Source organism: Notamacropus eugenii, chromosome 6 (assembly GCF_028372415.1).
Source record: "Notamacropus eugenii isolate mMacEug1 chromosome 6, mMacEug1.pri_v2, whole genome shotgun sequence".
Classification (NCBI taxonomy): domain Eukaryota; kingdom Metazoa; phylum Chordata; class Mammalia; order Diprotodontia; family Macropodidae; genus Notamacropus; species Notamacropus eugenii.
Window position 1 is genome coordinate 4241823 of NC_092877.1, and position 24571 is coordinate 4266393.

Genomic DNA, 24571 nt, shown 5'->3' on the forward strand with positions numbered 1-24571 from the left:
TCAGGGAGTCACCAATGGTCTTGTGTATGCAGCTGCCTCAACGTCTCTTGGAAGGAGTCTTCAAGGCCGCATTTTCTGTACCAAGCTCATTTGTGTACATGCACGTAATGAACAGACACAGTGGGATCTTGTATTCTTTCTACCTTTCAGTTATTTGTGTGATGGTGAAAACTTATCTGCTGTTGAAAAGACACTTGTAAACATGCCTTCTAGTTCCCTTCTAATTTTCATCAAGGCTGTTTTCAAATACTGCTTTGACTATTCTCTTAGATTTTATAGATATGAGAGAGTAGACATAGATCAGTATTTGCCATGTCTTCTTAATCACCTTTTTGGGTGATAACACAATGTGAGATTTTTTCCTATTCTTTTGGAATCTTTATCACTTTGAGATGCCTTAAAAGTTGTCCCCTCTAGGATGAAGTTCTTCCATGTAGATTTGAAAATCTTCCTCATCATCTTAGAGAACCTAGGTTCAAATTTGGTTCTCCCACTTACTACCTCTATGCTTTGGGTCTGATTTCTCTGCAAATTCACTGAAAGAGAAAACTGTTAATTCCACCACTAAATGTGGAAAGCCTCAGAGTCTCTCTGTAGCATTGCATTGAATCCAAGGAATCCAAGCAAGTCATGAGAAATTTGCATCCTTATCTTTTTTCAGTTGGTCCATTGGAGAATAGGGAAGATTTCATTCCATGTAATTCAACAAAAACATTGAACGTGTCATACAACTTTATTTTGCTGCTTTCTCTTCATCTAATGCATTATTATATCGTGTTTTTCCTCATTTGTAAAAGGTATAGGGCTAGTTGGCCCCTGAGGCCCCTTCACTTCTAGCTATAGGATCCTTCTGTGATGTTTGAAAACCATAGAGAAGAATTATTTGGCCAAGATAAGAGAAGAGGGAGAAAGAGTCTTCTTTCCTCTTAACTCCCTGACAATCTCGAAGTCTCCTACCTTTTGGTTTAGTTGTAAGAAATTCATCCTGGGCCCTCCTGGTGATCTCCAGTTCCCAGGGAATAAACTTTCTTTGAACTGACCTGGGGAGAGTAGCTGGGAACTTCCTTCTTCTGGACTCATAGAGTTGTTATCTCTGGCTTCATGTAGCTCCTCCTCTAGCTCAGTTGTCTACCTTATTATTATTACGGCCCTGAAACTTCAGAAGGCACCTGCTAACCTAGTATTTGGTTGTCCTGGCTCCTGTGACCCCTTTCTCTCTCCTTTGTCCTTTACTGTACACTTTAGACCACATGCTTGCTTTTCCTAGGGCATTTATTTGCAGTAAAAAGAGAACTTAGAGAAATAGCAGTAGTAAGTTTCTGGTAATTAAAAGGAAAAGCCTGTCTTTTGACTGGAGCACTTAGCTTAGTTAGTTAGTATTTCCCTCCCAACAGATTTAACTGCCTCATTTTCCTTAGGGCTCCTTCAGGATCTGGCTCTTCCCCCAGAACCACCACTCTGTTCCACCCTCCCCACAAATAGAGACATTCCCAAACTTTGGGACTGAAGAGATCTGCTTAGTTGGGGTTGCAGTCCTAGGTTTATCCTCTGCCAGTCCCGGAGCCACCTTGTTAATGGAAGCTTTTACATACTCCTACTGCACTGGCTAGCTTTAAGGCTTCCTCCCAGAATGCTTTTGTATAGGTCTCTATCTTCCTGAATGGCCTCAGAGGTTTCCTCACCTCTAGATTTGTGATCTGAGATACCTCTGAGGGGTAACCTCCCCCACCCCTCAAAGTGAGAAAGATCGCTTCCTTTGTGGTCACAGGTTACTCTCAACTTTTTAGCTGTAAGTGGCTATATGTTAAAAATAGGATCAAGTGAAATTCTGGTGAGATGAGTTAGTTAAGATTTAGTGAATGCCTACAGTTTTTAAGGTACTGGATCCCAAAACCACTGAGCACCAAATTAAAGAGACGGGAGGTGGTGGTTGGTTTTTCTCTTTAGCATAAAGGAGTCTTAGTGTATCTTGCTAAGACTTCAATAATTTTGAATGGTGTAATGTATGTGAAGGGGGGGACCCACTGGGGCTGTATTTGCATTTTACTGTTGTTTATGATCCTCTTTTGATTTGGGGATTCATCAGTTAGGGCAGATAACTGAGAAGTAGAATTGCACAACTGAAAGCTCAGAGAGGCCTTAAAAATTATTACTGATATGTTGACTGTGATTTGGAGGGAATGAAGCCAGGTGGTAGGACCTTAGGCAAGGTACATAACCAGGATGACCTTTGAGGCTCCTCCCCACTCTAAATCTGAAACTCTCTGAGCTTGTGCTTTTATAGCTTTTATAAACTAGGGAGAGTAACCATGGACACAGGTCTGACAAAGAGGCTGGGATACTGTCCTTCCCTTTCCTAAACGGTGTGAGTGATGCTGACCTCTAAGGGTGTTTTGATTTAGGGAGCATTTGAGTAGTGGTCTCTCTGTGTGTAGTAGGTGCTTGATAAATATTCCAAAGAGTACAGGCAAGATTTGGAGTTTGGTTTTTTAATCTTTTTTGTGCCTTTAAAAGGTTCTCATGGGTGCTCCCTTTATTTGTAACCTCTTCTGAATCCTTAGTCTCGTTTGATCTTGTAACAACAGTCTGTCTAGGAGTCTGACCTGAACTGTGTCGCAGTCAGGTGGTACCCCTTCCCTTCTGGCTGTTGTGCACCCTCTTTGGCCTTGGGTCCCAAAGGGTGTCATGTAGAATGGCCTGAAGTCCCCTCTAGAAGGCCCTACCAAGGACAACAAAGCTGTCCATTGTAGAAGCCTCTTGGGGTCCCCACCTGCGTGAAGTTTCTAAGTCATGGGCCACTTCTAGCCCTCCAAGTCAAGGCTTAACATTTTATATTTAATCTTCCAGTTGTTTATTGAACTTCCCTTGAGCCAGCCAGGGAGGTCAGAAAGCAGCAGGAGGAAGGCAAACAGATTTTTTTTTTTAAAGAAAGAAAGGAATAAAAGAAGAACTTGAGCCCAGGGTGGTGTCTGTCACTGCAGAGGGCTTGTTTATATTTGCACAGTGAACGATAGACTGGAAGCAGTTCTCAAAATCATCATGCGTTAAAGAAAACAACAACGTTGAAAAGCTGGTCACCACGTCCCTTTCCAGCCTTAGAGTTTTGTATGTGTACTAAGTTGCTCCCTCTCCTCTCCTGCCCCAAAACCTAGAGATTCTGGTCAGAATTATTCACAGGCCACTGTTCATCCTTTCGCTTGTCCGATGTGGCACAAAGCTTACACTCCATGAAGCAGACTTTTGCTACTTTCTGTTTTGTTATCCAGTAACAATCACTGACATACTCTTTGGAAACTTAGGATTGTGTTACTGTTCTTTTTTTTCTTGCTTCTGGGTTTTGAGAGAACCTCTTAGACATTGATAACATTTTATCTAAACATTGGATATGAAGAGACAGCTGTGATTGATGGGGTGAACCCCCTTTCCCCGTCATTCAGGAACTCCCATGTATAGGTTTCGCTTCCTTCCCTTAACTTCAAGGGAAAAGAATTACTTCAGTATTTAAAAAAAAATATTATTATGAGAAAGGAGTCTGTAGATTTTACCAGACACTACTTTTGGTCAATACCACACAAATGTATCCTTGCTCAAGCCAGTTGAGTTGGTGGTATTCCAACCTAGGCTGCCCAACTCCAAATCCATTGTCTTTTTTATGGTACTATTCTGCCTTTCAGTCTGGTCTCAATGTCAGGACTTAGGGCTGTATAAGACCTTAGAAAGTTTCTTATTTAAAGATGAAGACCTGGAAGACTAGAGAAATGAAATGACTTGTGTAAGGTCATATGGCAGATTTGAACTGATGTTGCAGGCCTTCGCACCCACTGTGCCTTTCCTGCTATATGGAGCTGTGCTTTAGTTTCTAGATTGAGAAGAATGTGCTTTTTTCCATATATTTGACAGCTAATAAGGAAAGGTCCCTTCCTGAAAAAGAACAGGCTGTTCTCCAGCCCTTGGAGAGCTGTGACATCTTTGCTGAAGTCAGTGCTTTGGGAGGTACGGAGGGGGCGCCAGCGTCTGTCTAGCTTTGGTACTTTCTGGGCCTTGGCACTCACTGTCTAGTGTATTTGTATTCACGATAACTGAGATTGATCAAAGCTCCTGAATTTGCCAGAGTAAGTGTTTTTGAAAGGTGATTTTGTTTTTCTCCTCTTTTTAGAAGAATTTAGGGCAGAACACGAATGGGAGCTTAGCGCACAGAACCTTATCACTGGAAGAATGCTTTTAGAGACTGGAACGTGCTATTCTTGGTACCCTTTGTTTCAGTCTGGTTTCAGGACAGATTTGGGAAACTGGTCTCTTCCTTCTTTTTCAAAAACAGAATGGAAAGCGCACTTGACTGGCACTTCCTGCCCAGCGATGCCTGCCTGACTGCAGTTTGATTTAGTTCCCTTTGTTCTTTTAGAGAGAACAAAATAAAATCTCTTTCCAGGTGGCTGCCTGGAGCGAATCAGAAGAAAAGTCCTTTCATTTTTAAAGGAACAGAGCCAGTGTTTTACACGAGACAAAAGCGAGGGATCCCCATGTGTTTCCATTCTCCCAGAACTCTAGTTTGCTGGTTATGCTTTCTTGTTGAGAGTCCTTAGAATGAAAGGACATTTCTAGGAAGTTTACTTGGAGATCTGGGTTTTTGGGTTTTTGTTTTCCATCTTCCTGGCCCTCAGATCCAGTCCCTCCTTCCTTCTTGCTCCCACAGGAAGCCCAGGTGCTTTCACAGAGCTTTCTGCATCATCTAAGAACCCTTTGAAAAACCATTTTCTTCCTTCAGCAGGATTACTTGAGGTCCGAGGGTCAGGTCTGGTTAGGATTCAGACTGTTTTAAATCCTGTTATTTCATTGAAAGTACTTTGATGTTGTGATGTTAGGACAAAGGGCCTCTCCAAGCCTATCCAGTGTTCTTCCTTGATAAAGACACTTCTCTTGACTTCATGAAGGCTTGTCAGACAGCAGAGGGGAACTGATGGTATGGACCACTATCTTATGAAGGACCTAGGCTAGGGGTTGGGAACCTTTGGGCATTGAGGCCACATGTGGCCTTCCTAGGTCATTGGGTGCGGCGTTTTGACTGAGTCCAAGTTTTATAGAACAAATCCTTATATTAAGAGGATTTATTCTGTGAAGTTTGGATTCAGTCAAAGGGTTGCCCTTGAGGACCTGGGATGCAGGTTTCCCACCCCTGGTCCAGGCCATCCAACTCACTTCTCTTCCAACTCCTGACTGACTCATCCCTTACTCACCAGTCTCTTCTACTTCTCTACTAAAACAGCCTTTTCATCCTGAGGATGCCTCCACCCTTTAGCCTCTCTCTGATTATTCTTGTCTGAGACCATTCTTCCACGAAGAGCTCAGGTTGTTTGTGCTCCTTTCTCTCGTGGTTGGTTCCTGATTCTGCTCCTGACTCTAGACTTTATGGCATGGTCTTCTTCAGCAATAAAGAACAAACACACACCTGTTCCATATACCTTGACCATTTTTATCAATTGGGGAATGACTTTAGTTCTTATAAATATGACTCAGTTCACTATATATTTCAGAAATGAGACCTTTATCAGATAAGCTTGTTATAAAATTTCTCCCCTGGTTCTTGGTTTCCTTCTAATTTTGACTGCATTGTTTTTGCTTGTGCAAAAACTTTTAAATTTTACATAATCAAGCATCCATTTTGCCTCCAGTGAACCTCTTTATCTCGTTAGTTCATAAAATTTTCCCCTGTGCATAGATCTGACAGGTAATTTCTCCCATGCTCCCCTAATTTGTGTATGATATCACCCTTTATGTCTAAATCATGTACCCATTTTGAATTTGTCTTGCTATATGGTATGAGGTGTTGGTCTATACTAACTTTTTGCCAAACTACTTTCCAGTTTTCCCTGTATATTTTGTCAGATGATAAGTTCTTGCCCCCAATATCTGGGATTTGGGGATTTATCAAACATTAAGTTGCTGTGCTTAGTTAATTCTGTGTATTGTATGTGTAGTGTATTCCATTGGCCAACCATTCTGTTTTTATTGGTACTTATCCCTTGATGATTACTGCTGTGTAGTACAGTTTGCAGACTGGTGCTGCCAGGCTTCCTTCCTTCACATCTAATTTTCTTTGATTCTTTTGCTATTCTGGACCTTTATTCCTTTGGATGAATTTTTTTTATTATTCTTTTCTTGCTCCATAAAGTAATTTAGATAGTATTGTCATTTTTATTGTATTGAGTTGGCCTGTCCTCACAATGAACATTTCTCCAGTTTTTTTAGATCAGTCTTTATTTGTGTGGAGTGTTTTATAACTGTGTTCATTTGTGTGTCTTGGTAGGTAGACTCCCAACTATTTTATACTGGTTGAAGTTATTTTAAATGGAATTTCTTTTTTTTCCTCCCTTCTCCTACTCAGTTTTATTGGCAATATAGAGAAATGCTGATGATTTGTGTGGATTTTTTTATATCCTGCAACTTTCCTGAAGTTGTTAATTGTTTTGACTGATTGATTCTCTGAGGTTTTCTTAGTGTCCCATCACGTAGCCCACAAGTGAGTTGTGTTTCTTTGTTGCCTATGCCGATTTCCTTTAACTTATTTTTCTCATCTTATTGCTATAGCTAGCATTTCTAATATAATAGTGAATAGTAGATGCTGATAATGGACATCCTTGCTTCATCCTTGTCGTATTGGAAAGCCTTCTAACTTATCTCCATTTCAGATAATGCTTGCTCTTAGGTTTTAGATATATACTAATTATCATTTTAAGAGAAGTTCCATTGATTCCTATGCTTTCTGGTTTCTAATAGGAATGGTTATTGTATTTTGTTAAAAGCTTTTTTGTATCTGTTGAAATAATTATATGATTTTTGTTGGTTTTGTTATTGATAGATTCATTTATGCTAATAGTTTAACCTAAAATTGAACTAGCCCTGAATTTAATCCAATCGGGTCATAGTGTATGATCTTTGTGATATATTATTATAATCTCCTTGCTAATATTTAATTTTTGCATCAATATTCATTAGAGAAATTGGCCTCTGGTTTTCTTTCTCTGTTGACTTTCTCTGGATTAAGTATCAAAACATATTTGTGTCATAGAAGGGATTTGGTAGTACTCTTTCTTTACCTGTTCTTTCCAGTTTCTTAGTTTTGAAATTAATTATTCTTTTTTTAAAAAAATTTATTTAAGTTTTCAACATTCACTTCCACAAAATTTTGAGTTCCAAATTTTCTCCCCATCTCTCCCTTCCCCCCATCCCAAAACACCTTGCGTTCTGATTATCCCTTCCACCAATGTGCCCTCCCTTCTAACACCCCTCCCTCCCTTATCCCCATCTTCTCTCTTGTCCTGTAGGGCAAGATAAATTTCTGTACCCCATTACCTGTATTTCTTATTTCCAAGTTATACACAAAAGCAGTTCTCAACAGTCGTTCCTAAAACTTTTGAATTCCAACTTTTCTCCCTTCTTCCCTTCCCACCCATCCGCACTGAGAAGGCAAGCAATTCAATATAGGCTATACATGTGTAGTTTTGCAAATGACTTCCATAATAGTCATGTTGTATACTCCTTCCATCCTATCCTGCCCCCCATTTATTCTATTCTCTCTTTGGACCTTGTCCATCCCCAAAAGTGTTTACTTCTAATTATTCCCTCCTCCCATTTGCCCTCCCTTCCATCAACCCCCCTCCCACTTTTCCCCTTCTCCCCTACTTTCTTGTAGTGTAAGATAGATTTTCATACCAAATTGAGTGTGCATGTTATTCCTTCCTTGAGCCAAATGTGATGAGAGTAAGCTTCACTTTTTCCCTCTCATCTCCCCCCTTTTCCCCTCCATTGAAAAAGCTTTTTCTTGCCTCTGCTATGAGAGATAATTTGTCCCATTCCATTTCTTCCTCCCAATATATTCCTTTCTCACCCCTTAATTTCATTTTTTTAGATATGATTCCTTCTTCAACTCACCCTGTGCTTTCTGTCTCTGTGTCTCTCTGTGTCTCTCAATGTCTCTCTCTCTCTCTCTATGTGTGTGTGTGTGTGTGTGTGTGTGTGTGTGTGTGTGTGTGTGTGTGTGTGTGTGTGTAATCCCTCCAACTACCCAGATACTGAAAAAAGTTTCAAGTTACAAATATTATCTTTCCGTACAGGAATATAAACAGTTCAACTTTAATAAGTCCCTTGTGATTTCTCTTTCCTGTGTATACCTTTTCATACTTCTCTTGATTCTTGTGTTTGAAAGTCAGATTTTCTTTTCAGCTGTGGTCCTTTCATCAAGAGTGCTTGAAGGTCCTCTATTTCATTGAATGACCATTTTTTCCCTCTGAAGTATTATACTCAGTGTTGCTGGATAGGTGATTCTTGGTTTTAATCCTAGTTCCTTTGACTTCTGAAATATCCTATTCCAAGTCCTTCAATCCCTTAATGTAGAAGCTGCTAGATCTTGTGTTATCCTGATTGTGTTTCCACAGTACTTGAAATGTTTCTTTCTAGCTTCTTGCAATATTTTCTCCTTGACCAGGGAACTCTGGAATTTGGCCACAATGTTCCTAGGAGTTTCTCTTTTTGGATCTCTTTCATGCGGTGTTCTGTGGATTCCTTGAATATTTATTTTGCCCTCTGGTTCTAGAATCTCAGGGCAGTTTTCCTTGATAATTTCATGAAAGATGATGTCTAGGCTTTTTTTCTGATCATGGCTTTCAGGTAGTCCCATCATTTTTAAATTGTCTCTCCTGGATCTATTTTCCAGGTCAGTTGTTTTTCCAATGAGATATTTCACATCATCTTCCATTTTTTCATTCTTTTGGTTTTGTTTTGTGATTCCTTGGTTTCTCATAAAGTCATTAGCCTCCATCTATTCCATTCTAATTTTGAAAGAACTATTTTCTTCAGTGAGCTTTTGAATCTCCTTTTCCATTTGGCTCATTCTGCTTTTGAAAGCTTCCTTCTCCTCATTGGCTTTTTGGACTCTTTTGCCAATTGAGTTAGGCTAGTTTTATTTTTTTTTATTTTTATTTATTTATTTTTTTTGAAGCATTTTTTAAACTTTATTTTTATTGTTTTCTTTTGCAGCATGGCTAATATAGAAATAGCATGACCTCACATGTATAATTACAGTCAAAGTGCTTGGCTTCTCAAGGAGTGAGGAGGGAGAGAATTTGGAATTCAAATTTTTTTTTTTTAATTTTAATTAATTTATTTATTTCACTTTTAACATTCATTTTCACGGAATTTTTGGGCTCCAAATTTTCTCCCCCCTTGTCCCCTCCCCCCACCCCAAAACACCGAGCATGCCAATTGCCCCCATCACCACTCCGCTCTCTCCTCCATCATTCCTCTCTGCCCTTGTCTCCATCCTCTCCTCTGTCCTGTAGGGCCAAATAACTTTCTATACCCCTTTACCTGTATTTCTTATTTCCTAGCGGCAAGAATAGTACTTGACAGTTATTCCTAAAACTTTGAGTTCCAACTTCTTTTCCTCCCTCCCTTCCCACCCCCTCCCTTTGGAAGGCAAGCAATTCAATATAGGCCAAATCTGTGTAGTTTTGCAAATGACTTCCATAATAGTCGTGTTGTATAAGACTAACTATATTTCCCTCCATCCTATCCTGTCCCCCATTACTTCTATTCTCTCTTTTGATCCTGTCCCTCCCTGTGAGTGTCGACCTCAAATTGTACCCTCCTCCCCATGCCCTCCCTTCCATCGTCCCCCCCACCCTGTTTATCCCCTTATCCCCCACTTTCCTGTATTGTAAGATAGGTTTTCATACCAAAATGAGTGTGCATTTTATTCCTTCCTTTAGTGGAATGTGATGAGAGTAGACTTCATGTTTTTCTCTCACCTCCCCTCTTTATCCCTCCACCAATGAGTCTTTTGCTTGCCTCTTTTATGAGAGATAATTTGCCCCATTCCATTTCTCCCTTTCTCCTCCCATATATTTCTCTCTCACTGCTTGATTTCATTTTTTTTAAAGATATGATCCCATCCTATTCAATTCACTCTGCGCACTCTGTCTCTATGAGTGTGTGCGTGTGCATGTTTGTGTGTGTAATCCCACCAAGTACCCAGACACTGAATAGTTTCAAGAGTTACTAATATTGTCTTTCCATGTAGGGATGTAAACAGTTCAACTTTTATAAGTCCCTTATGACTTCTCTTTGCTGTTCACCTTTTCATGCTTCTCTTCATTCTTGTGTTTGAAAGTCAAATTTTCTTTTCAGCTCTGGTCTTTTCTTTTTTCGTTTTTTTTTATAATTAAATTTATTTATTTAACTTTTAACATTCATTTTCACAAAATTTTGGGTTACAAATTTTCTCCCCTTTTATCCCCTCCCCCCCCCAAACACCAAGCATTCTAATTGCCCCTGTGACCAATCTGCTCTCTCTTCTATCCTCCCTCTCTGCCCTTGTCTCCGTCTTCTCTTTTGTCCTGAAGGGCCAGATAGCTTTCTATACCCCTTTACCTGTATTTCTTATTTCCTAGTGGTAAGAACATTACAGTTGATCCTAACACTTTGAGTTCCAACTTCTTTAGCTCCCTCCCTCTCCACCCCTTCCCTTTGGAAGGCAAGCAATTCAATACAGGCCAAATCTGTGTAGTTTTGCAAATGACTTCCATAATAGTTGTGTTGTATAGGACTAACTATATTTCCCTCCATCCTATCCTGTCCCCCATTACTTCTATTCTCTTTTGATCCTATCCCTCGCCATGAGTGTCGACCTCAAATTGCATTCTCCTTCCCATGCCCTCCCTTCTATCATCCCCCCCACCCTGCTTGTCCCCTTGTCCCCCACTTTCATGTATTGTGAGATAGGTTTTCCTACCAAAATGAGTGTGCATTTTATTCTTTCCTTTAGTGGAATGTGATGAGAGTAGACTTCATTTTATTCTTTCCTTTAGTGGAATGTGATGAGAGTAGACTTCATGTTTTTCTCTCACCTCCCCTCTTTATCCCTCCACCAATGAGTCTTTTGCTTGCCTCTTTTATGAGAGATAATTTGCCCCATTCAGTTTCTCCCTTTCTCCTCCCAACATATTTCTCTCTCACTGCTTGATTTCATTTTTTTTTTTAAGATATGATCCCATCCTCTTCAATTCACTCTGTGCACTCTGTCTCTATGTATGTGTGCGTGTGTGCATGTGTGTGTGTGTAATCCCACCCAGTACCCAGATACTGAAATGTTTCAAGAGTTACAAATATTGTCTTTCTATGTAGGAATGTAAACAGTTAAACTTTAGTAAGTCCCTTATGACTTCTCTTTGCTGTTCACCTTTTCATGCTTCTCTTCATTCTTGTGTTTGAAAGTCAAATCTTCTTTTCAGCTCTGGTCTTTTCATCAAGAATGCTTGAAAGTCCTCTATTTCATTGAAAGACCAATTTTTCCCCTGAAGTATTATACTCAGTTTTGCTGGGTAGGTGATTCTTGGTTTTAGTCCTAGTTCCTTTGACTTCTGGAATATCCTATTCCATGCCCTTCAATCCCTTAATGTAGAAGCTGCTAGATCTTGTGTTATCCTGATTGTATTTCCACAATACTTGAATTGTTTCTTTCTAGCTGCTTGCAATATTTTCTCCTTGACCTGGGAACTCTGGAATTTGGCCACAATGTTCCTAGGAGTTTCTCTTTTTGGATCTCTTTCAGGTGGTGATTGGTGGATTCTTTCAATATTTATTTTGCCCTCTGGTTCTAGAATATCAGGGCAGTTTTCCTTGATAATTTCATGAAAGATGATGTCTAGGCTCTTCTTTTGATCATGGCTTTCAGGTAGTCCCAAAATTTTTAAATTGTCTCTCCTGAATCTATTTTCCAGGTCAGTTGTTTTTCCAATGAGATATTTCACATTATCTCTTTGTTCTGTGATATCATGCTTTCTCACAAAGTCCTTAGCCTCCATCTGTGCCATTCTAGTTTTGAAAGAACTATTTTCTTCAGTGAGCTTTTGAACCTCCTTTTCCATTTGGCTCATTCTGCTTTTGAAAGCATTCTTCTCCTCATTGGCTTTTTGGACTCTTTTGCCAATTGAGTTAGCCTATTTTTCAAGGTGTTATTTTCTTCAGCATTTTTTTGGGTCTCCTTTAGCAAGCTGTGGACTGACTTTTCATGGTTTTCTTGCATCTCTCATTTCTCTCACCTCTCTTACTTGATTTTCAAAATCCTTTTTGAGCTCTTCCATGACCTGGGACCATCACATATTTATTTTGGAGGTTTTGGATGCAGAAGCCTTGACTTTTATGTCTGCCTCTGATGGTAAACATTGTTCTTTCTCTTCCAAAAGGATGGGAGAGAATACCTGATAGCCAATAAAGTAACCTTCTATAGTCTTATTTTTTTCCCTTTTTTGGGCATTTACCCAACCAGTTAGTTGACTTTTGGGTCCTTTGTCAAGAGTAGGGTATACTCTGGAGACCTGAAAGAGCTCAGTTCCTCCAAGGTGACACAATCAAGGGAGAGGCGTTTACTCCTCAGGGGCTTCCAGCTTAGCCCTACCCCAGGTAGGTGGGATTGTGTTCAGGGCTTAGGTTCTGATCAGCTGCTCCATTCCCCCAGGGTCTTTAAGCTGAGCTACTCCAACAATGGACCCTGGCTGCTGCTGCCACTGCCCTACTGGGGACGGAGCTCGGGGAGGACCCTGCTCCCTTCTTGCTCTGGTTGAAAAAACTCTCTCACTGACCTTTGGCACCTGTAGGTTAAGGGATCTGTGAACTGCTGCTGCCACAGGAAATTCTGTCCCTGAGGCCTGTTCCGGTCCTGCTCCTCCAGGTGCTGCGCAGCCAAGGCTGGGCTGTGCTCCGCTTTGCATCTGGTGCGACAGACCTTCCCTGTTGATGTTCCAGGTTACCCTGGGCTGGAAATCTCCACTCAGTCGCTCTGTGGCTTCTGCTGCTCTAGAATTTGTTGAGAGTCTTTCTTTACCGGTATTTTATGGGCTGTGGGGGAAGAGGTAGAGTATGTGCATCTTTCTGCTCTGCCATCTTGGCTCAAAATTAATTATTCTTTAAATGCTTGATAGAATTTGCTTGTAAATCCATCTGGTCCTGAATTTATTTCTTAGGGAGCTCACTTACCGCTTATTCAATTTCTTTTCCTAAGATAGGGTTATTTGAGTATTCTGTTTTTCTGAATTTTTCTGAATCTTCATCCATTTCCCTTTATCAATTTTATTGGCATATACTTGGACAAAATAGCTGCTAATAATTATTTTATTTCATATTCGTTGGTTGTACATTCACCTTTTTTTTATTTTTGGTACTGATAAGTTGGGGTTATTTTCTTAAAATTTATTTTCAGTGTTCTACAATCCCTACCATTTAACTTAGATTTTTTTCCCTTCCTCCCTGAGACGGCATACAATTTTATATAGGTTCTACACATATATTCCTGTTAAATACCTTTTCATCATAGTCATGTTGCATAGAAGAATTAAAATGAATGGGAGAAGTCATATAACAAACCAGAATGTAATACAAAAGAAAGCGGTCTGCTACTTTCTGCAATTGGATTCCATAGTTCTTTCTCTGGATGTGGAAGGCATTTTACCTTAAAAGACCATTGAAATATTTTAAGTCCTTGCATTGCAATGAAGTTCTTAGTCTACCAGAAAAAAATCCTCGCATACTGTGGTTGTTGCTGTGTATAGAGTTCTTCTGGTTCTGCTCCTTTCACTCAGCATCAGATCATAGAAGTCTTTGCAGGCCTCTCTGAAGTCTTCCTCTTCATCATTTCTTATGGCACAATAATATTCCATTACATTCATATACCATAATTTATCCAGCCATTCCCCAATTGATGGACATCCCCTTGATTTCCAGTTTTTGGCCACCACAAAGAGAGCTGCTGTAAATATTTTTGTACACGTGGTACCCTTTCCCATTTTTGGGATCTCTTGGGAATAGGTTTTCTTTTCTAAAAAAATCAAATTAGCCGATGGTTTTTCTGTTTTGTTGTTGTTTTTTTTTTCCACAAAACTAGCTCTGAATTCCATGGTTTGCTTTTTTTTTAAGCTTTCAGTTTTATCAATCTCTCCTTTGATGTTCACGATTTCTATTTTGATGTTGAATAGGGGGTTTTAGTTTGTTAGTTTTCTGGTTTTTTAGGTGTATGCCCTTTCCTAAGAATTGATTCACACACCATAGTTCAGGGCCTTATCACTACTGCCTGCTAATTGGTCTGCACATCTCAAGTCTCTGCTCCGATCCATCTGTACAACTGCCAAAATAACATTTTCTTTTAAAAAAGTTGGTTATTCCAAACTTGACAAGCACAGACATTTTCATATACAAAAACAGAGAAAGAATTTTATATGAAACCATGAAATTGTTGTGTATAGCTTTTAAAAATTATTTAGTAAATTCATGTTCATTAAAAAATCATTGATATTCTTTACTGCTCATTAACACTAGCAGCTTCCTTTTTTTTTTTTAATACTGGAAATTTTAAAAGCTGTATGGCTGGTTGAGCAAGAGTATCCTCTCCTCAGCTCCCTCACCCACTCCCCTTCTAGGTGCTTGTTCTTTGGTACATGTACATAAGTTATCAGAGTCACAGAGAAGAGCTTTGTGTCAGGCTCATCCCCAGGCCTTCCGGACTCTGTCCCTGACATGCTGTTAACTTTCTGGATGACCTGGCACCTGTGTGCAGGCATTGTACCTTTCTGTTTCTTCCTGTCTCCTCAGGGAATTTTGGTGGATTTGTAGCTGTTACTAGTTAGTCTGAAACCTGCAGTATGCCTTGTGAAGGACAAATGCTGCTCACAGTTCAGAGTATGTGGGTCAGACAACAAATACCTGATGAAAAGAAAGGGTGGTGATAATGATAGCTAACATTTATAGAGCACTTAATATATGCCAGGAGCGTGCCAAGTGCTTTACAGTTATCATCTTATCTCGCTCTTAGTATTATCACCTGAGATGTAGGTGCTGTTACTATTTTCATTTGGCAGATGAGGAAACTGAGGCAAACAGAGGTAAAATGACTTGTCCAGGATCACATAGCTTGTAAGTCTTAGACCAGATTTGAACTCAGGTCTTCTGTTTACTGCATCTCTTAGTTGTCCCCAAATTAAGTACCTACCACATGCCAGACACTGTCCTAGGCACCGGGGATACAAAGCCATAAATGAAAGAATCCCTGTTCTCAAGCACCTAATGTTACACTCTGGGAGGAGGAGCCCTGTCACCTGGGTCTGACACAAAGTCATACTGTCCATTCTACATCATTACCCAGCAATCCCTGTGTTTGTAATTTATTTCCTGGCCTATTCCTCATAGTGATAGTTACATATAAACATGTGCCCATAAAAGTACATACAAAATGAGAGGAGGAGCTATTCGTTTGGTTTATTTTTGGAGGAATTTAGTCCTATTGATTTTAGGCCACACAGGAAGTTTTTTGGGTCAAGTGCAGTGCTAGGAGCAACTTAGTTGACATTTTGATGGGTGATTTTGTAACCTTGAGCTATCCTCATAGTTGGGATTTAAGAGGATTAAAGGGAGGGAGTAAGTAGTGTGACTTTCCTACTCACTTTCCCTCCCTAGTTTTCATATAATGGAGAAAGCCCTTTCCTGGTGTTCCTCCTACCTCTGTAGAGACTCCTTGCCTATCTATACTATTTGATCATCTCACATTAAAATGTGGATGTGTTCCCTGGGAGGCTTTATCACAGGCTCCCCTGTCTCAGGATCACAGACTTGTGGAGTTGGAAGAGACTTCTGAGGCTTTTTGGTCCAATTCATGCCTGACCAAGAAACCTCTCTTCATTCTACTTAAAAAGTAGTTATCTTGCCCTCATAGAGGACTAAGTGAGGAGGTCCCAGGGCCGCCCAGATGACCTGTCTGTCAACATGTTACTCGAGTCATATTTGGTCATTGCATTTATCAGAGTACTTGTATTTCAGAGTTGTTTTTCTCTGTGCTGTTGTAGTTGGATACATTTTTCTTTTGGTTCTGTTTGCTTCACCCTATGTAATTTTTTGCAAGTTTTCTCAGAAATGGTCCCTTTTATTATTTCTTGTGGCACAATAATATTCCTTTTCATTCATATGACAAAATTTAAGTCATTCTCTTATAGACACCCCCTTAGTTTCCAGTTGTTTGCTGCAACCAAAAGTACTGCTATGACTCTTTTTGTATGTATAGGTTCATTCTCTCTGCCTTCTGGAGTCATGAAGCCTTTCCTGATTCCCCCAATGGTCAGTGATCTTTCTCCTGACTTTGTATGGACCTCTCCCTTACCTTCTGTCTTGTATTCTACATCACATACCCTCAGAAGACAGTAAGCTCCTTTTTCATTGTTGCGTTGTTAGTGCCTGGCACGTATGGATAGGCCACGCTCCTGTCACAGCCGTTTTTCTGAAGCCCAAACCTGGCTGTGGCACTCTCCGTTGGCTCCCTTGTGCCTCTGGAATCATTGAGATGTCTTGGATCAGCCTTTCAGACCCTTCGCCCCTGACACACACGATGCAGCTGAAGCACCGCCTTCCCTTTGATCTCCTTCCTGACCCTCCTCGACTGCTGATGCTCCCCCCCTCCCCCCAGACAACCTCCTATTTAATTTCTTGGCATTTATTTGTATTTATTTACCTTTTGTCTATTCTGGAAATTCGGATGCCGTTGTTGTCTTATACATTAGACTTGCCAACAGGGGTGGTTTTATTTACTGTATCTCCACTGCCAGGGCTTGGCACACAGCTTGGCATGCATATCAGAGGGATTTAATAAATGCTTATTGATCATTGAAAGAAAATTCATTCTCCCAGTGCAGAGCCACACTTTGGGGCAAATCCATGCTTTGTCAGAAGCAGGATTTGAACCCAGGGCTTCCTGGCCCTCTCCAGTAGGCTGCCTTTGGATCCTGTGTAGATACCATACTACGTGACAGAATGGAGGTCCTGGGACAGCAGGAAGTTTTCTTTTGGTTTTCTTTTTCTTTTCCTCTTCCCCTAATTTTTTTTTCAGGTAAAAAACTTAGTCATAGTGCTGTCAGACAGAAAGAGAAGAATGATGGTCATTGACGCATTTAAAAATACATAGAAGAGAACAGAGGGAAGCCCAGAAACAGACGAGCAGATGCTTTTCTGAAAAGGAAACGCAAGCTCTCTGCAATCTGCTTTATATGAGGATATGTTCTTTTGGTGTGGAAGTTCAGAATAAAAACAAAAATGTTTAAAACCTTCTTTGTTTGTTAAGTACTAAGTTTAATTAGTAACTAAGTGGTTCTTTATTTTTTGTCACTGGAACCTTTTATTGGGGCCTGTACCTTATAGCAGGAGGAAAAGTGAATTGATAGTGAATTGACCTAGAATAAATTGAGGTGGAGTGTCTTATTTTAGGATTAAAAACATTCAAAATACCAATATGGAAGAAATTTCCCTACGTCCTCTTCCTTCCATTTTCATCCATCATTTAAGCAGAATTGAATTTGTAGTGGAATGTTTCTCCAGACATGGAACAATCTTTTAATGCAATTTTTATTTCTCCAGATTTCCATGAGGATAACTTCCGAGGACCTGGATGGCCCCATTTTAGCTGCTTCCAAACCTGGAGCCAGTGCTTGCTCCCCCCTCCTCTGTGCCTGGGGTGGTAGTGGTGCCTGAGAGCCATGAAGGTTGTCCCTGAGAAGAATGCTGTCCGGATTCTCTGGGGTCGAGAAAGGGGCACACGGGCCTTAGGGGCTCAGCGGCTTCTGCAGGAGCTGGTGGAGGATAAAACTCGATGGATGAAGTGGGAAGGAAAGGCAAGGAATCTTTTGTCCTGGGAACTGGGGATGAAGGGTTCATAGAGAGAACTCAGCCCTGGTCAGGCAAGGGGAGAGACAGAGAGACAGAGACACAGCTCCGTTTGTCGGAGGAAACACTAGGAGGGAGGCAGCCCTCCTCGGGAGCTGCTTTCCAGTGGGGATGAGCATTCAGAGCCCAATTCATTCAGTCTCTAGCTGGAGTTGTGTTCCCTAATGGTTTGAGCCTAGACTGTGGGTGCAGATGTGGCTTTTGGAGCAGGGCTGTTAATGATTGTTCTTTGGTGATTCCAGAGAAGTCTTTATCACCGTCTTCTCTTGTTTTTCCTCCAGAAAGTTGAACTTCCTGACAGTCCACGATCTACCTTCTTACTGGCTTTCAGTCCAGACAGGTACTCTGCCTTAACTTGGCCACCATCAATGGTGGAACCCTCTGGTTAGCTCAGCCATGCCTGAATCCTGCTTTCCTGTCCAACACTTTCCAAGTGGCAACACACAGACCATTCCCTCAAGGCCCTTGGAAGCAATTGCATGGATCAGGACCTTTACCCTTTGTAGCTGAGAAGGAACAAAGATTTAGCAGAGGGGTCTATGAAATGTCTCAGTAGTGGTTCGGGGGGCGGAGGGGGAGCAGTGATGGAGAGGTACGTAGCTCCATGGTTGTGGATGGGTTAAAAAAGGCTTATCTCCAAAGGTGATACTGGGGTGAGGTAGACCAGCCCAAAAGCATTTTAAAATTCATCCCTATTCAGCAAGCATTTAGTAAGCACCTACTTACTAGTATACTGGACCTTGTGCCAGGCCCTGGGAATACAGAGACAGAAATGATCACAGCCCCCAGAAGGGATGTGTTTCCCTGCGGGGCTAGAACGTGTTCACAGAGGGAGGAGCAAAGTTAAAACCTAGACTGAACACAGATTGTCCGAGAGTGAATTGAACCAAGGCTGGCGGGGAGTGTTGGAAGTGGCATCTGAGCTGACAAGTGAAGGAGAAAGTCTATTCCAGGCATGGAATGCGGTTTTCTAAGGTTTCTAACCCAGTGCTGGCACACAGTAGGTGCTCTGGAAATGCAGGTTATTTTTTGTAAGGAGACAGAAGTTGAAATGGGATATGTGGGGAACACCAAGCGTCTGGGGCAGTGGCCACAGTCTGTCCTGTTCAGGCCTTTGCATTATATTATTACATTATATATTATTACTCATTTGACATGTCATTGAGGAGTCCCCCAAAAGGCCAAAGTAGCCCCCCCATGAAGCTCCCAGTCTAATGAGTGAGACAACATACAAATAGCCATGTGCAAACGACATAGGATAAATTGAAGGTAGTCATGGGGCGAAGGCATTAAAATGAAGGGGGACTGGAAAGAAGTCAAGGGAGCTAGGAGGCCTAGGGAAGGAGGGAGAGTGTTCAGGGAATGGGGACAAGCTTTAGAGTTGGGAAATGGAGTGTCACATTTGAGAAGTAGCCAGGTGTCATTGGATTGCAAACAGCATGGAGTGTAAGAAGACTGGGCAGGTAGGCAGAGGTCAGATTAGGGAGGGCACTAGGAAGCCACTGGAGTTTATTGAGTAGGAGGGTGACATGGTCAGGTCTGTGCTTTAGAAAGGTCTTGTGATAGCTGAGGCCAGGGTAGAGGGTCCAGGGAACTGCTGAGAAAGTGAGATACTTATAGCCTGAAACTTAGCTCATTCTACTGGAGTCTTCTTCCCATGCAGGATGGTGCTAATCCATGTTGGTCAGCCAGAACCAAAAAAGTTCTGCACTGTTTCCTTCCCTGCCCAGCTCTTCATTCCTTCTCTCATAGGACACTCATGGCCTCCACCCATGTGAACCACAACATCTATATTACGGAGGTGAAGACGGGCAAGTGTGTTCATTCTTTGGTTGGGCATCGACGTACACCGTGGTGTGTGACTTTTCACCCCACCATCCCAGGCCTCATTGCTTCTGGCTGCCTTGATGGGGAGGTTAGGATTTGGGATTTACATGTGAGTATTTCTTTTGGTTTCTCTGACCTGAGCTAAACTGATTGCTAGATACCTCCTGTCATGGGTTTGAGGGGGAGAAGCAAATCTTGACTTTACTTCTAGGCTCTAGTCATCTTTTGAAAAAATTGACAAATAATTTTTCAGCTTAACAACAAACATAGACAAGCCAAAATAAAAAATATGTGCCTCAGAAGTTCAACCAGACAACCGGAAAGTGAGAGCTGGCGGCACATGCCATGGTGCTGTTCCATAATGTAACCTTCCTGAAAGGGAAGAGACCCTTAGCTGAAGCTCGCGCCAGACAGGCTTGGTGTTGCCTACGATCTTCAGGCTCAGTTTTGTGGCCATTTAGCGTTGTCTTCCTCTCTCTGGTGGCAGTCAGGGTTTGTGTTGTTCTTGTGGGTCGGGTTTCTACACTCGGCATTGCTTCAGGGGCGCCTTCAGGGTCTGCCCATGGGTCATTCTGTAGTCATCGGGTAGAAGTTTTGCTTTTACAGATTGTGCTTTTCTTTTCTTCCCCATAATAATCTCTTTTGGCAATAAATCTAGTAGCAGAATTGCTGGCCTAACTTCCATATGTAACTTGATAGTGCTTTCCGAAAATGAGAGCAATCCCTCGGCTCAGCAGCAGTGAAGGGGCTCGTTGGCTTTGCTGTGACTTCTCCGTCTTTCCCCCGTTTAAGTCTTTGCTCATGCTTCAGACCTCTGCCTGATGAACAGGAATGACCTGTTGACTCCATAATAGATGCCCTCTGCCCCCCATCCTTGGAGGGGCAGCCAGGCCACCTGGCTTCTAAGCCTTGTCTCTGTCAGCCACCTTTTGTGTCATTCCCAGGATGTCCTCCATGATTCTTTGGGGCACACCAGGCTTTGTGTGAATGTCCTTCGGCCTGATTTGTAGGGAGGATTGTGCCTTACCCACTCACTGGAAAAAGGACCTTGTTGCTGGTGACTGGTGTAGGCGGCTGGTGTGCCTCACATTCATGTCAGGCATGAGAAGCTTCGCATTTTTGCAGGCCTCGAGCAGGTGCCTCACTGGAGAAATAGGTGTGGTTCTTGCCTGTTATTGTGGAGGAATCTGAGACATGAGTAATTGGAAAGGACTAACCATTGCTCGGTCAGGGTTGGTTGCTGCTGTTTGTCTGTTTCATGGGGTCCTATTTCAAAAAGGCCAAGTGTATGGTAAATTATGTTAAATAGAGTCCTTCTGAAATAGATGTTTCTCTGTCTGCCCTGACCTTATTGTCTAACCTGATAGTGATTTGGAAATGGTTCATCCATAGGGTGGCAGCGAAAGCTGGTTCACAGACAGCAACAATGCCATCGCCTCCCTGGCTTTCCACCCCACGGCTCAGCTTCTGCTGATTGCCACAGCCCATGAGATCCACTTCTGGGACTGGAGCAGGAGGGAGCCTTTTGCGGTGGTGAAGACAGCCAGCGAGATGGAGAGGGTCCGGTGAGTAGTTTGTTCCATTAAAGGACAGCTCATGTGGCATAGGCCTGGAGTGGAGGGGGAGATCTTGTGGAATCACCCCTTCTACTTCTCAGGGTCTGGTATGGTTCTAGTAGCTGCTTCCATTGCCAAAGAAGTTAGGTTCTAAGCATGTATATTCATGCAACGTGGCTGTGAGGATGGTGTTGATGTCCTGTGGGCCTCCCTGCAGTGCCTTATCACGTACCTTTAGGCCCTTGGCATAGCTATCACATGTACCAGCTGAGTAGGCTTACGGGCAAAACCAGTCTGTGAGGAGACATAAAATATGTTCGTATGTTTCATGGGCTGAGGAATTCCTTTTTTTTTTCTGTCTGTGTTTATATCAAATCTTTGCAAGGCAGGGATTTTGAAGAAGTCGAGCATATAACAAAAGCTGCCAAGGAGCATGTGTCTTCCTTCTTGCCCCAAACTTAAGACATATTTCTCACTTGAACCTGGATTAAAAGTAGAGAAATTTTTTCTCCTCTAAGTCTCCTGGTGTTCCGATAGGACACAGACTCACTTTCTGGTTTAAGCTATTAGGACTTGTTGCTGGGACTGTTAAAATGCCATCATGATTCACACTTCCAGCAACTGTAGCTATGGGGTGGACTGATCCCCAGGGATGGGGTTGGGGGACTTCTGCTGCCTTAGAACCAGGATGGGTCTTCCTGTGGGGAAGCAGACAGCACATCATGGGAGCCGGTTGCTGCTCCCAGGGATGAGGGAATCTTCTGGTACTTCTAAAAGCTACTGCTGCACCAGGGATATGGGGGCCTTATTTCTGAGGCAAGTGGGAAGGGGTAGCAAGAGGAACTGAATCTTTTTCTGTCTGTACAAAGATTTGGAAGTCTCTCTAGCTAAATAAATACCTAGGTATGTATTCTCTGAGTTTTTCAGTAATAGAGTATTTTCCAAGTTTTGAATTAACACCTATTTCCCCCCCCGCCTTTCTTTCTCTGTCTGTCTGTCTGTCTGTCTCTGTCTCTCTTTCCCTCTCTCTTTTTCTCATTTTAGGTTAGTGAGATTTGACCCCCTTGGACACTACTTACTCACAGCAATTGTTAACCCCTCCAATCAGCAGGTAACTGAATTAATGATTTCCCCAGAACCCCTAAGCCCCTGTAAACTTAGGATTATCGTAGGTCACTTAGGCCTGCTTCTTCCCCCCTACTGAATGAATATATCTTTGCTTTCAGACAAGTTCCAGAATCAGCAGCGGATTGTATATCCAAAGTTAGAGCTACAGTCGTTCTAAGAGATTGAGCCCTGGCTCTCCTTTGGAATGCCATCCTTCCCCTTTGTCACCGCAAGGAAGGCTCTGACAGTGCCTCTCCTTTCTGTGACTTTGGCCAGCTGGCATTTTTCTTTTGCCCTCTGAGCTCCTTGTTATGGTAGAGGCAGCTTGTACATGGAGACTGGTCTTCCTGCTTTATTCAGTTAGGCATAGTTCCCCCCTGAAAGGGTGATGAATTCTGTGTTTTCAGGAACTAGATGAGGTCATTTTGAAAAGCCTGTGTTCTAGGGTTAAGGGCTGGGCTTTTCCTCCCTGGGGTAATGTAGTGTAGTCATGAGTGTTTCTCTGACTGGAGATGCTCAGTCCTGCCCCTGCCCCTGTCTCCCTGCTTCTCCCCAACGTGGTCTGTTCCAGAGTGATGAGGAGCCAGAGATCCCTGTGGACGGCACGGAGCTGTCTCACTTCCGTCAACGCGCTCTCCTGCAGTCCCAGCCTGTCCGCCGCACGCCTCTTCTACACAACTTCTTGCACATGCTGTCCTCCCGCTCCTCTGGCATCCAGGTGGGAGAGCACAGCCCAGTACAAGATTCTGCCACCCCCTCACCCCCGCCTCCCCCTCCGCCCAGCACGGAGAGCACCAGGACGTCTGCTTACACCAGGCTCCAAGAGCGGGTCAGCTACCCCCCGGCCGAGTGCTGCCAGCCCCTGGGGGTGCTGTGCCTTTGCAGCCGCTGCTCTCGTGCTCGAATTCCTTCTTCCCTCTTCCCACACCAGGACGGTGCCCCCTCTACTTCTGCTGGGGCTACTACCGCTTCCTTTTCTTCTGTACAGACCGAGCCCTACCATGCCCCGGAGCAGGCTTCGCCAGCGCAGCAGGACCAGGGCCTTCTGAACCGCCCATCTGCCTTCAGCACAGTGCAGAGTGGCACTGCGGGTAACACACTCCGGAACCTCAGCCTAGGGCCCACCAGGCGCTCTCTGGGCGGCCCTCTCTCCAGCCACCCTTCCAGGTATCACCAGGCCGGGAGGGAAATAGCCTCTGGGCTCGGAGGTTCTGACTGGACCCGAACGGTGCTAAGTATGGACTCTCGCTCAGAGGTGGATACTCTGCCCCCACCACGGACCAGCGCCTCTTCAGTGAGCTTACTGTCTGTGCTGAGGCAGCAGGAAGGCAGCTCCCAGGCATCGGTGTACACCTCTGCCACTGAGGGCAGGGGATTCTCAGTAGCAGGGCTGGCGACTGAGGCAGACACGGGCAGTAGCTCAGGCCAGAGTAATAACTCAGGCAGCATCCGAAACGAGCTACAATGTGACCTGAGACGCTTCTTCTTGGAGTATGACCGACTCCAGGAGCTGGACCCGGGCCTGGGGGGAGATCCCACTCCAACCCAGCAGGCCCAAGAGATGCTCAACAATAATATTGAGCCAGACAGGCCAGGTCCTTCCCACCAGCCCACCCCGCACAGCAGTGAGAACAATTCCAACCTCTCACGGGGCCACCTGAACCGCTGCCGTGCCTGTCATAACCTCCTGACCTTCAATAATGAAACCCTGCGCTGGGAAAGAACCACACCTAACTACTCACCTGGTGAGAGTAGTTCTTCTTGGCAGGTCCCCAGCGCCTTGGAGGGCCTGCCAGCAGGGGGCAACCAGCTGCCCCCTGCCGATGGCACTGAGGGAGGGCGAGTCCCCAGCTCCAGCAGGCTGGAGTTGAGCACTTCTACCAGCGCACAGGATGAGAGGACTGTGGGAGTGGCCTTCAACCAGGAGACAGGCCACTGGGAACGAGTTTACAGCCAGGCGGCTGCCAGCAGACCTGGGAATGTATCACAGGAGGCCTTAAACCAGGAAATGCCTGAGGAAAGTTCTGAGGAAGATTCGCTCAGGAGGTAAGAGAGCTGTGACCCTGCCTTCCATTCCTGACCCCCTCGCAGGGCTACTGTAGATACTGCTTCTTGGGTTTGGGCCTGGGCTTTATGTAGGATATAGCGCTAAAAGGAACCTGAGAAACTGAGTCCAGGCTGAGATGAGTTTAGTGACTTCCCCAAGGTGACACAAGCTAGTTAGTCAGAGACCCTCTGTCAGCTCCAGGGTCCTGACCGTTACACTAGGTCTCTGCTTTGTCTTTTTAGAAATCCTTGCTTTCCTACCAGAGGTCAGATGGACCTTGACTCAC

The 24571-nt window shown here is 43.2% G+C and overlaps 1 protein-coding gene across 11 annotated transcripts in view; it reads left to right on the forward strand.

Annotated features, from left to right (window-relative positions):
- AMBRA1 (autophagy and beclin 1 regulator 1) overlaps positions 1 to 24571 on the forward strand; it is a 186261-nt gene that overhangs the window by 15075 nt on the left and 146615 nt on the right. For 3 of the 11 annotated variants that reach the window (XM_072617664.1, XM_072617667.1, XM_072617668.1), the window contains exons 1-7: positions 14329 to 17696; positions 18030 to 18088; positions 19501 to 19684; positions 20968 to 21140; positions 22176 to 22242; positions 22810 to 22956; positions 23227 to 24284. In XM_072617664.1, the coding sequence (XP_072473765.1) occupies positions 17562 to 17696; positions 18030 to 18088; positions 19501 to 19684; positions 20968 to 21140; positions 22176 to 22242; positions 22810 to 22956; positions 23227 to 24284 (1823 nt within the window). In that variant the 5' untranslated portion in view covers positions 14329 to 17561. Of the gene's footprint in view, positions 1 to 11692; positions 17697 to 18029; positions 18089 to 19500; positions 19685 to 20967; positions 21141 to 22175; positions 22243 to 22809; positions 24285 to 24571 lie in introns of those variants that run through there. The other 8 variants (XM_072617662.1, XM_072617661.1, XM_072617663.1 and 5 more) reach the window with 6 other exon arrangements.